A 12,277-nucleotide genomic window follows, 5' to 3' on the forward strand; every position below is an offset into this window, starting at 1 on the left:
GATCTGGCTGGGCAGATTGGAGAAACCGATCTCAGCACTGAGATGTTTTAAAATGCTAATCAGTTGTATTCATTACCAAACACCTGCAAATGAAATTAGAGTAACAGCAAAAGAAGCAAATGTGATGTTGTTAAAACAGCGTGGATCTGAGCAATCCTGCGATCTCGCCGTGGCGTGGATGCAGAGCGGGCAGCTACGTGGGGCTCGGCAGGAGATGGCAACGGGATCACCAGGTCTTCAGTAATTAATCTTTCAAACACTATTTCCTTAATGTATAAGGAACGGCCAGTTTAAGCATCTGGATAGTTCTCCAGCAGAGTTCAGTCTTCTGTATGTCTTGTACCTGGGACGTAGCTCAACCTTGATTTAATTTTCACATGGTGATGTGCGCTCAGAGCAGTAGGGAAGTGTCAAGGTAGACGCTAACAGGGAATAACCCGTCATGTGCTTTTAACATAGAAATGCTGAGCTGAGCTGTGAAAGAGCAAAGTGACAGAAGAAGGAACCTTGGGTAATGCTTAGAAGCAAGATGAAGAAGTGGCAAGGATGGCGACAGTACTTTTCACTGAGAAAAGGTGAAAAATCTCTGTCATAGAAGCTGCTGGTGTCTTAGGCTGACGGGTGCTCCAGTGGCCAGGCAGCAGCTAAGGCCGTGAGCCGGTCATATCCAGGCAGGAGGGATGTATCTTTGAGAAAAATGTCCATTTGGCCTGTTTTCTGTGTGCTTCTCACTTCAAGACTGAACGAGAAGCTGTATGGGCCGGATGAGAGGGGCTTTCAGGGGCAGCTTGGCCGGGCAGGGTGGAAGGGAAGGGCGCTCGCCGGTGCCGGCTGCTCTGCCGCGGCACGTCCAGGGCTCGGCGTTTCTCTGGGGAGCACCAGCTGCTCAGGCACGGCTCAGGTGCCAGGTGGAACTGCAAACCTCGAGGTTTACGACCTTTAAGGCAGCGTCAGGGTTTGACTGGGGTTTCAAATGTGCACTTTTCCAGGATTTGTTTGGTTAGCCTCTCTCTTTTAAATGAATTTGAATTTTGGATTTCCAGCTGTCCTGAAATGGGGTTTGGGGCTTCACAGTGTTATGTTGCCTTAAGTGTTGTCCTGTTGGTACATCCATGCCAGCACAAGGAAGATCGCTGCCCCAGGACTGGTGGGTTGGCCACTGGTGCTCAGCACATTCCTGTTCGGCCTGGGCCTGCCTGGTCATTTCTCAACAGGAAAGTTAGAGGAGAAATGTTTTGTTGGAAGTTGCTTTTGAAAGTCAGCTGCAGTGGCTGTAGGTGCTCTGAAATGTTTCGGAGTGTCTGTTGCTCCACCATCTCTCCGCTCATTGCCCAGCTATGATTTATCACCCATTGCAGGCATCTTCATTCTGGTTTTCCTACTGTCAAGAGGGTCATGTCTGTCACATAAGTGCTCAGTTGATCTGGAAATCATAACCCGGACAGATGTTCAGCTCTGTGATTCCTTCTTTCCAAGTAAATAACATTGTCTGCATATGAAAGGGTGGTGTCTGCCTAAGTCTTCTCTTTCAAAAGTACACAGTTATTCAACTGTAGCAACTGATGTGGTTGCAGCTGAAAAATTTCTCTAGCTACAGTTATGACTTGCTGTCACTTTAAACAAAAGCTAAATTTTAAAAATAAGATTTATAACAAAAAATAAGTTACCAGTATTCCTTTAAAATATATTGTTGACAGTCAGATGAAGATACCTGGCATTATACGTATTCCTATAAATACGCGATTTCCACATAGCCCTTGGAATAGAGTCACTTTTTCTTTCATTACTGCAGGCATGGCTTACCTCTGGTCTGATTCTTATTTTTACTGTCTAATTAGAAACGCTGCCTTCTTCTAAATTATTTTACTGCATAGAAAATAAAGTGTACGTCTCTTTTCCTTGTAACTTGACTTGGCCATGGCACACTCCATAGGCATTACTGATTGCACAAAAAGTGTGCAGCATGTAGTTCATCAGTGACTGAAGGACTAACTTCGATTTGACCATAAATCCTTGTGTGCAACCTCTTTAGCTCAAAAGTTCTGCTGCTGCAGCTCTTTCTGCGCTGTGCGATATTCATGTGAATGGTCTCATTGGCTTTGGTGTGACCACTTGCATAGCAAAGACTGTTCATTTGAAGAAGATCTGTAAATACAAGGGAAGTGTTTAAATTCAGGAGTGTTCTGCTGGTTACTTTTCCTAAGACCAGGCTTGGGAAAAAGCACATTTCTGAATGTAGGACTTGGCTCAAAGATCTTGATAAATTAACAAGGATGGAACTCCTTTATCTTAATTTTACATTTGTCAGCTTTTCATAAGGCATTATGTGCCTTGTTTATATTGAGATGTCACCCATTTCCCTGAAAATTCTTTAATACTAAGTTATATTGTTATTTTTCAGATGTTCAAATGAAACAGTATTCAAAAAGGAGGATTTGTTCTGGGCATACAATTTCTGCCCCACTCCATACTCTTGGACAGCACTTCTGGGCCTTATTTTATACTTGGTTTTCTTTGCACCTGGTAAGCAAATGTTTGTTTATGCATATAAGTTAAAAAATTGTAAAGGTAAAATGTCAAATAGTGAGGCTACCTGATAAATTTACTTTTGAGTCCAGCCATTAAACTGAGATTGATCTTTTTTCTTCATTCTTAGGGATGGGTCCTATGCCTTGGACTGTCAATTCTGAAATTTACCCACTTTGGGCTAGAAGTACAGGAAACGCGTGTTCCTCTGGAGTCAACTGGGTTTTCAATGTGCTCGTGTCGCTGACGTTTCTGCATACGGCCGAATATCTGACATACTATGGTAAGAAACAGTATGTGTCTGTGTGTGCAATACTGCCATTAGCATATAGATTTTCTACCAATTCTGGGTCACTCGGTTGGTTTTGCTGTGAAATGTCAGCTGTGAATGAGGTGTTCTCAACACACCATGGTTCAGTAAGACTAGAGACCTGATACGACCTGCCTGGATCATAGAGTTTGGTCCAGCTTTCATAAGAAATATTTCTTTCTGTCCTTAACTGAGAAGCTAGACAGTCGATTAAAACAGGGAAGGTGGAAAAAAAAAAAAACACTTTTGATGTAGTGAAAGATGCTGATTCCCACTTAAGGAGACAGCACCTGCAATTTTCGAGTTTGTGATGGCATCCAAGGCCAATATCAGATGGTCCTTGCAGAAATAGCTATGTAAGACGCTACTGCCCCACTCCCAGCTGTTAAGTCCTGTCTGCTGGAGCCTGTGGGGAGTTTGTTAGATTACTGCTCAGCCACTCCGGTATAAGTCATGTAAATTACATTAAGCTGCTAGGGAGTTGTTGTGACCTTCACATCATTATTAGTACAGAGCTTTTCAGCTCTACTTGTCATTGCTTTGAGTCATCAGTCTTGAAACACATCTCAGGTAAATGTTTGTTGGTCCTTTGGTGCCTTCTGTGCCCCCCTAGGTAAGGCAGGAGGGAGAGCGGGGGCGGAACAAGCTCTTTCTCACTGCTAATTGTCTCTGCAGAGGTCTTTTAAATAATAATAAGGTATAAGAGTCACAAGCGCTATTTTAATCCTTACTCTTTTTTGCTGAAGTTTCTCATTCTGGGGGTTTGTCTTAGTGCATCCTTAGCTGTTATGGTAGACTAAGAAAGTTCTCGCCTTTCACATCTGCTTTTCTTATTGGGTATGCAACCGTTTAATTGCTGTTTATTTTAACAGCAGAACAACTTGCCCAAAAAGGACATGTATTGTCTTCCATGTGAAATTAAATTGCTTTTGTTAATTTACTCCATTGCAGAGCCACGCAACAAAGCAGCCTTCTCCTACACCCACAGCCCCCAGCTCGGTGTTGTAACGATGCTGCTCCAAACTTTGATTTTACGCGCTCCTTCGATGCGGGCAGGCGGCTGCCTCTGCCGCTCGTCTGCGCTCGAGCAGAGACAGGACAAGAACTTCTGTAACCGACTGTGTGTGTTGTTTTCTGTTGCAGGAGCCTTCTTCCTCTACGCAGGGTTTGCCGGCTTGGGACTGGTTTTCATCTACGGCTGCCTTCCTGAGACAAAAGGGAAAAAACTAGAGGAAATCGAATCTTTGTTTGAAAGCAGGCTATGTACGTGCGGCGTGTCAGATTCTGATGAAGGGAGGTATATCGAGTATATTCGGGTGAAGGGAAGTAATTACCATCTTTCTGACAATGATGCTTCTGATGTGGAATAATTTTCAGCTGCTGATGTATTTAATCATTTAAAAGCCTTCTGGGGGAAAAGCAGCTCTCTGATGACCTCACTGCCCTGCTTCTGGTCTGGTTCTCCTTTCTACTGCCTAGTTTAAAATGCCTTCATGTTCAAAAATTCTCCATTGGGGAGGAAATTCAATATGCTAGTGTTTTCTTGATAACTAAAAGCAATGGCTTCCAAAAGAGATTGAATTCCGCGATTACGTGAATTCACCAAGTGTGCACAACACTGCGCTGTCCCAAGGTACATAGTAGGGTGCACTGTACCAGATGAATACAGAAGGCTATCCTAGATGGTCAGTGATTGTCCTTATCTTCAGTACTGACAAAAAACCAAAATAACAGAGTAGCTAATCAGAAAGCAGCCAACATCTGTCAGATCCCCATCCCATAGTAGCCTAGCTAATAGCTCTGCTGTGCAGTACAATGAATGACGAATGCATAAGCTGCTGTAGTGGTAGCCATTTAAAAAGGTTTAACCGATTAGGAAAATACAAATATCCGCTATATCTATTGGAGGGAACGTGTCCCAAACTTTCCCTAAGAGAATTTCCATTTTTATTTATTTGAGATGACAAGTGGAGAGCCACACTCACCTGGGTGGAGGTTCCCTAGGGTGGCGTACGTCTGTGTTACACTATGTTACCTGTCCACTGCTCCCCTGGAGTACACACTGCGGTCGGGAGTTGGTGCTCGTGAGAGAAACCGCCACAATTAACTACCTGAGAGCAGAAAAACACAACTGACCATGTAGCCACAGGCACAAATGCACTAGTATACATTGCTGGGTGCAATGTAGAGGCTTCAGTTAGTTGGAAAAAAGTGACTTTTGTTTTCCTTTTTTTGCATTTGAACATTTGGGTTTGTGCCTACTTGTGAACACAAAATATCAGAAGAAAGAAAAAGGAGGGGAGAGGTTTTGTGCTCCTAAACGCACAGTGGTCATCCCTCCTGCGCCTTTTGCGTGTGAATAATCATGTTGCCTTCAGTTTATCTCCGTATGTGCAGAGTAAATGAATCCCAGCACATTTTTCCTTCAAATGCCCTTAGTCAACCAGTGTCTTGCTCGATCTAAAGAGAATTATTAGCAGTGGGCAGAAGCCTACATCTCATGTTAATTGCCTTACTGAAGCATTGCAAAATTGTCAAGAAAATGTCAGGCACAAAAATCAACTTGGCTGCCTTTAGCATGGTAATTAAAATATGAATGGTATTTTATTCACCTGCCATGATTGCTTGCCTTGGCAAATTGAATTTTACGCAGCGACATAAAAATACTATGTTATTTTTTTCCTTGCCCTGTCCTCGCTGCTTTAAGTCTTCAGAGATAAGAGTTTGAAAGCATCAGCAATTCAAATTCTTATCTTTGAAACATTTGCTTCATGAAAGAATGTGAAAAACCTCCTCTACCTGCGGGCTGCCCACCATTTATTTGGTAGAAATACATTTATTTTTCATTGTGTAAAAATTAAAGAAATTGTTGGGTTCATTAAGTTTTATAGATTTGCTTTGTGGGATTTTCTTAGGTTGAAAAATACTTTGAATGTAGGGTTACTATCAAAACTGAGACTAAACATTTGTTACTAAATTATTTTTATTGGGTAACGTGGGGATTTGTTGTTGTGAAGAATCCTGCCAACATGTTATCTGATCTTCTGTGGGGGGAGTTCGTACTCCCCAATTACTGACCTTCAGTGATTGGGTGTATTTTGCATTATTTTATTTTTTACTTAATTAATCAAAGAAATATTTTTGGAAAGAAAACATTCTAAAACATCCTTCCATGACTTGACTGAGACTAAAGGGGCAAGCATAGTGGACAGAGGGAATTTCAAACAAATCATTGTGAAGAGTGGCCCAACATTGAGTATCCCCCTGCGCGGTGAGACGGCTGGATTCTCACACCTTCCATGTTGCCTCCCCTTCAAGTGCACAATGTTTTCATGCTTGAAAGCACCAGCTGATAAATGCTGGGGTCTCCAGACCTACCTACGAATGCCCCCGCTGTGGGGTGTCTCCCGTAGGCTGTCACCCTTTGAGACCTTCACCGAAGGTGCAGTACCCAAAATGAGAAAAAGGGATACTGGGCACAGAGGAGAACAAAATAGTTTTAAGGGCAAAGTGGTTTCTTCCTGAAACCAGGAAATGTGTGTTTGAAGACCCTCATTTGGAACAGTTTTGTTACCCAGAGCAGCATGTGAATAGGTGTGTAACGCCCAACCCGTGCTGACGGTTCATCAGTTTAAGTGGGTATTTACTGGCTTTTAAGAAGAGGGACTTTTGGTTCTGATCCCCCCAATGCGTGACCCCACACCCAGCGTTACACCCACGAACGTCCCCTCGCCTGAGGCTGTGCTGGAGCGGGGGTAGGACAAGGGGTGTCCCCGCGCCGGCTCCGTGTCGCTGCCGACCTCCCGCTTGGTCCACGGGGAGAGGAAACTGCCGCATTTATTGGGCACAACCAAAGCGAAGTCGCTGGAGATCGTGTCACAAGCTCAGCGCCGCGTTTTGCAGGCGGTGCCGGGGTGTTGAGCAGCACCAGCCCACCCCGCTCTGCCCGCCTGGTTTCACGGCCGCTCTCCAAGTGACGCTGCCCTGGGCTCATGTCCTCGCACGGCCAGTTCCATCCGACTGACAGCACTTTGCTGAAGGTTTGCATCCCGTGCGCTGCTTCTTGAGGCTAAACAGTTGAAACACGTGTGTTTGATTCATCACTGCTGCCGGCTATGAGGGTGCAAAATGTATCGGCTTCTTTATTGTCACTCCCCCTCCTCCCCCTGCAGAGAGTTGGGTTTAAGTCTTCCTTTTAGGCTTGCTTTACACCAGGATAACATTCCGTATCTTAGAAACACTGAACCTAGTACCAAGCATCATGTGTATTAAAAATAAGATCAAATACTTGAAATCAATCTTACACAATTAGGGTTTTATTTTTAGAGTCTGCGAACATTTATAATGTATGAAGAACATTAAATAAATGTTTCTATTTTGCAAAGATTTTTTATATTTGTGCATATTATAAGTTTTAAGAGATTTTTGCTAAGGGTAGACTTAGTAACATATCAGATAAAAGAATAAAAATACAGTGTAGCTGAAAAATTTCTTATGACAGGATTTTAATTTATGAAGTAGCATAAATAGTATGTCTAAGCACAATATCGTTTTATTGAAAGCTTTCTGCAGAAGATGTGAGATAATTTCTTCACAAGGACTGCACACTTAATTCAGGTATTCTGTGCATCAGGAATGCTAGAGCAATATAGCTGGTAGAGTTGGGCATGAATCACATACTGATTATACACAACAATTTGAGATATTTTAATTCTGATTAATCTACCAACTCTACATGTTTTGGTCTAAGAGCAAGTATAGAAGAAACAAGTCCTGATGCATTTTTAATCTTTTTAAATTTAAGTCACATTTAGCAGTTTGTTCACCATGTTGCAAATTGCAAATCTAAAGTGTCAGAGAGGTTGAGATAATTTGCCACTTGTTTCTTCCCCTTGTCACTTTATTGATCAAAAGTTTTTAACGCGAGAAGCAAACCTGTTTGGAAAATGGGCACAAAAGCGAAGCGAGGCCTCAGGACTGGTCTGAGGGCTGGTGTTTCGTTGCTCCATGTGCACCGTAGGTAGATCGCTGTCAGAGACGTTGCTACCAGCCGTGTCAGAAATTTTGGGACGAGAGAGGGTACATCTCAAGGATCGTTGTTCCGACGCCAACTTACTTTTGCATGAGTTGCTAAACGCCAACATTTCACTGGTGTAGGAGTTAGGGTAAGCAGAAAAAAATGGTGCGTGAAAGCCCCGGGAAGTCATGCTTCAGTCGAGAGGTGTGGCAGCCGGCAGGAGCGGCGTCTGACCGCTCTCCTGGCTGGGAGGAGGATGGTGGGACCAAGGGCCTGTGCTTGGCCCTGCGGATGGGAACGGGGGGCTGGCAGACCAAAGCGGGAGAAGCACACGAGTGCTCCTCTCCCGTACCCACGCGGGGGTGAGAACACGGCAACAGAGTTTGCAAAGCGGGTGCTTTTCTCCTCAGCACAACCTCTTTTGCCCTTCTTAGTCACTCAGGTTGAGCACTGGGGAGAAGTTTTGACTTCCAGGGGCTGTGCGGGCCCTGAGCAAGGGTCTTTCCTTCAGCCAGGGGGGAGTTGGGTGCAGTCCCACGAGCACGCAGGGGGCTGATAAAAGATAGACCCTGTTCTTCTCAGCTTTATACCCAGCTTTTGACTTCTCAACAGCAACGCTCTTCTAATATGATCTTGAAATTGTACTCGGCTTTGTTAGCTGAACATCACAAGAAAGAGGCAGAGTCTTCACAGCATAGAGAGATCTCGGGGTAGAAATCAGGGCAGAAGAGACAGTTCTGCAAAGCACTTTAAAGAGTAAGATACTTGTGCACTTTTTTCTGAGGGAGTCAAGCTAACCAAACCCATTCCTCTGCATTGGGAAGAAAATCGAGCTTTGCGTACCAGGCCAGAAGCAGATAATGCCACAATATGTGCTTTATGGCAAAATGTGTTTTTATTGCGGGTAACATTTACAGCTTACATGTAGCTGCTGCCTATAAAGTGACTCAGTCATTCTCTGGATTTTAACAAGTCACATTTTTGTGCAGAAACCTTAGTGGTTTTCTATCAATCTTCATCGCCTTGTGTACAGTGCAGTTAAGCATCATCCACAAAGTGGTCTAGGTTGTGGCAGTGTTACAAATGTCAGCACAGTAAAATCTAAGTGAACATTGTTAAAGAAATATTGTTGTTTGTGATACTGGGGGTTAAAACTCCTTAAAGGCAACTATATATAGATTTTAAAAGTCTGAAAAAATGGCGGTTCTTATCTATTTTGTGTATGTTTTCATATAGAGAAGGAGTTTTTTATGTGCCAATAACCATCACTGTAGTGTTTTGTAAATGAGTGTTAATGGTGTTCCAGAGTTCTGTATATGAGAATATACTTTAGCCACAATGACCTGTTAGTGTGAACCAGCAGCATGTTTTTAATCTTACTCACACCTCTCATCAGAGGTGCTCACTCATCGGCTTCAGCAGAGCTCTCTCACGCCAGGGGAAGTTTGACCAGCATCAGGCCTCAAGAATACAGAGTTTTTCTAAATTCCCGCTTTTTCACAATGTCCCTAGACAGTATGTTACATGTGAATTATCTGGCATGTGTAATTATAAAGCTCCAACTCTGGTTCAGTTACGCTCCTCGATTCTGTTGAGACACAATTTGTCAAAATTTGGTTTGAACTTTCATGCATTTATATAAATAAGGGGCGTGCTGATTAATTATGGATAAAGTCCGCCTGTTTCTAAAGGAAACACCAAAGTGTTAAAATCAAGGCAAATTTCTCTTGCTGCCTTAAACATTACACAGACTTTGGAGAGGACTGAATGCATGACCGTCATCGTGACTTCTGCAGGAGAAACTTCATGGATCCTCAGCAGGTGTGAAACGAGGTGGTTTTATGGTGCTGGGATGCTGCGGTACAGCGCAGGCCCTGCCTAGGGCACGCCTGCCGTCTGTTCGATTTTAAGTGTCGAGTAGTCCCCGTGAAATCGATAGGATTATTGACGTGCTGGAAATTCTCCACGTGCTGAGTGTCCTGCTGGTCCAGGGCATGGCTGGGAAGTGGCACGAGTCACATCTCCGCGTTCCATCCTGAATCTCACGCCCCTACAAAACCGTTAACCAGATTTTTCTGTGATGACTTCCATTTAGAATATTTGAGACATTATTGGGACCAAATTGATAGTAATACTTCTGTGTTGAATAATAACATGCACATGATGCCATCGGGCATACTGTCATCCCTGGGCATGTATTATGGTATTCAGTACAAAACAGGTTTTGGCAAAACTAATTGTCAGGTTGTCCAAGTTAACCATGTCAAACACGTGCCATTTCCTTTTGCAACCAGTCAAGCCTATAATGTATGAAAGTGTTGTACATTTTCTGAAACTTAAGTGATGTAAAATTATTTAATTGACTTCTGATTGCTTTAATGAAGTTTGGTCTTTACATAAAAATAAATATCTTCAAAGACTTGTCAGTGCCAGAAGTGTAAATGAACAAATAAAAGATGAGATACTTAATTACAGACTCTTTCTCAAGGTTCCCTTTGTTCAGGTGTTCGGGTTGCCTTCGAGTATTGCAAAATCGCACTGATCAGCAAAATGAGCTCAAGTAGCCCATGGGCTTGTCCGAAATAAGGGTAACTTTGAATATGGTCTTAAGATTGCATTTTTCAGATCAGAGAGCATTTCTGTGGTGATGTCACCCAGGATGAGTGTCCCTTTGTTCCTGAGGGTTACGTTTGAAGAGCTGAACACAGCAACGCAGAGCTGCCAGTGGTCTCCATGTCCCCCCATGGGTTTTCAGTGTCCTCTGCCCAAACACAGGCCAGTTTTGTGACAGCAATTTATGCCTTCAGGCTTGATTATTGACTGGAGAAAGGGCAGAAGTTGCTATTTTCTAATGGCGAAGTGTCCTAACTCTCTCTGTTTTATGAAGAAAATTGCTTAAACTGGTTTGGTGATTAACACTGAGCAGCAGGACCGTGGCCGCGCGGAGCCGGGGCTGCCCCGGCTGCAATCCCCGCGCAGCAGAGGAATCGCACCCGCTACACCGAGTGGAAACGGGTCCCGTTACCTCCGCCTGCCGCAGGTACCGCGACCAAACCCTGGCAAGATCCAGAGCTGCCTCTGACAGAGCTGCAGCCTTTTGATCCGGGATGCAGAGGGATCCCAGCGGGCGGCAGCACAGCTGATGGGGAGGTGCTGGCAGCAGGAGTCTGCTCGGCCAGGCTGTGTCTGTGGCAGAGCTGATCTCTGGGAGGGGAGAGAGGGAGCCTATCATTTTGCACTGACAGGTTGTGGTTTTAGGTTTCTGGCTGATAGTGCTTATGAAAGTGATGAGTGGCTGCAGTTCAGATTACTTGTCACCAAAACCACAGGGCGGCTTTGTATGATAATGAAAAGCTGGTGGCTCTGCTGTCAAACGCCCCATTTTTTTTACCTTCCCCTATTCCCATCTATGCCAGCTGCCGTCACAAAACAACTACTGATGGATTGATTTCTGCTGAAGAGATTCTGCCACCTGCAGAACTGAACTACAGGCAGTAGCAGTACTTGCTCCCAAATCTTTATGAGCGTTTTCAGGATCAGAGGTATCAAGGTACCAGGTATCAAGGCTGGATGGTGTCGCATCCACACCAAAGTCACCCTTACAGTCCTGCACGGCCTTTGCTTTGTGCGCGGCATGAAGTGCTTTCTTTAAAGGCTGCTACGGTTTGTAAGAAGTAGGCGGAGAAGTTAAAGGTAAGCTTAAAAAAAATAGTCTGTTTCCTCTGATCTCAGTGGTCTCCTGCTGAGCTGTGCTGAGCTGGTTGAAGAGACCTGATGCTGACCTTTCCTCCAGCCGCCCCTGCCCACGCAGAGCTCCCCACACAAACCTGCCGGGGCTCTTCAGCTGCTGCGCTTCTACCGCCAGCACATTCGCTTGACCCAAAATGAATGGCAGGATAAGGATTCAACCTGTTCAACTTATCAAGTACGTGCATTTGCCATGAGCGGTTCCACCAGTCTCATCGTGATACCCGTGCGTGTGATCAACACAGAAACTCTGCATAGAGCTGAAATTTGGAAAGCTTTTGCCTTTTGAGAGTTAACTGCAGAACTACCAGAGATGTTTTCTGCATCTTGATTTTGATAGAAAAAAGGCAACAAATCCCCTCTGAGACCTGGGGAGGTGGTGCTTTTGGTTGATTAGTTGGTTTTATAGGAGATCTTTGGGTCTGGGTTTCAGGAGGATACATGTGTGTGTCTGTTTTTCACACAAGTGAGACCTCTGCCTTAGCTAGCACATTCTGATGTTTGGGAATATGATATCCCATTGAAGTGCTAATGGAATCCATAATGCTGAAAAGAAAAGCAGAGTGTCTTACGGAGCAGTATGATATGTATTGTATGAAGGAAGAAAGAGGAGCATGCATCCAAAATGACCTATAAACTGTTAAGACCATCACCATGCAGGGATGGGCTCAGGTGCC

The 12,277-nt window shown here is 44.2% G+C and overlaps 1 protein-coding gene across 1 annotated transcript in view; it reads left to right on the plus strand.

Moving 5' to 3' along the window:
- The window catches only part of SLC2A13 (solute carrier family 2 member 13), a 153,088-nt gene extending 145,925 nt beyond the window's left edge, over positions 1–7,163 (plus strand). Inside the window, exons 8-10 of the mRNA XM_065640239.1 lie at positions 2,402–2,523; positions 2,657–2,809; positions 3,980–7,163. Of these exons, the coding sequence (XP_065496311.1) occupies positions 2,402–2,523; positions 2,657–2,809; positions 3,980–4,206 (502 nt within the window). The 3' untranslated portion in view covers positions 4,207–7,163. The remainder of the gene's footprint in view (positions 1–2,401; positions 2,524–2,656; positions 2,810–3,979) is intronic.
- Positions 7,164–12,277: the final 5,114 nt, after the last annotated feature.

The sequence above is a fragment of the Caloenas nicobarica genome, chromosome 1 (assembly GCF_036013445.1).
Source record: "Caloenas nicobarica isolate bCalNic1 chromosome 1, bCalNic1.hap1, whole genome shotgun sequence".
In the NCBI taxonomy this organism is placed as follows: Eukaryota; Metazoa; Chordata; class Aves; order Columbiformes; family Columbidae; genus Caloenas; species Caloenas nicobarica.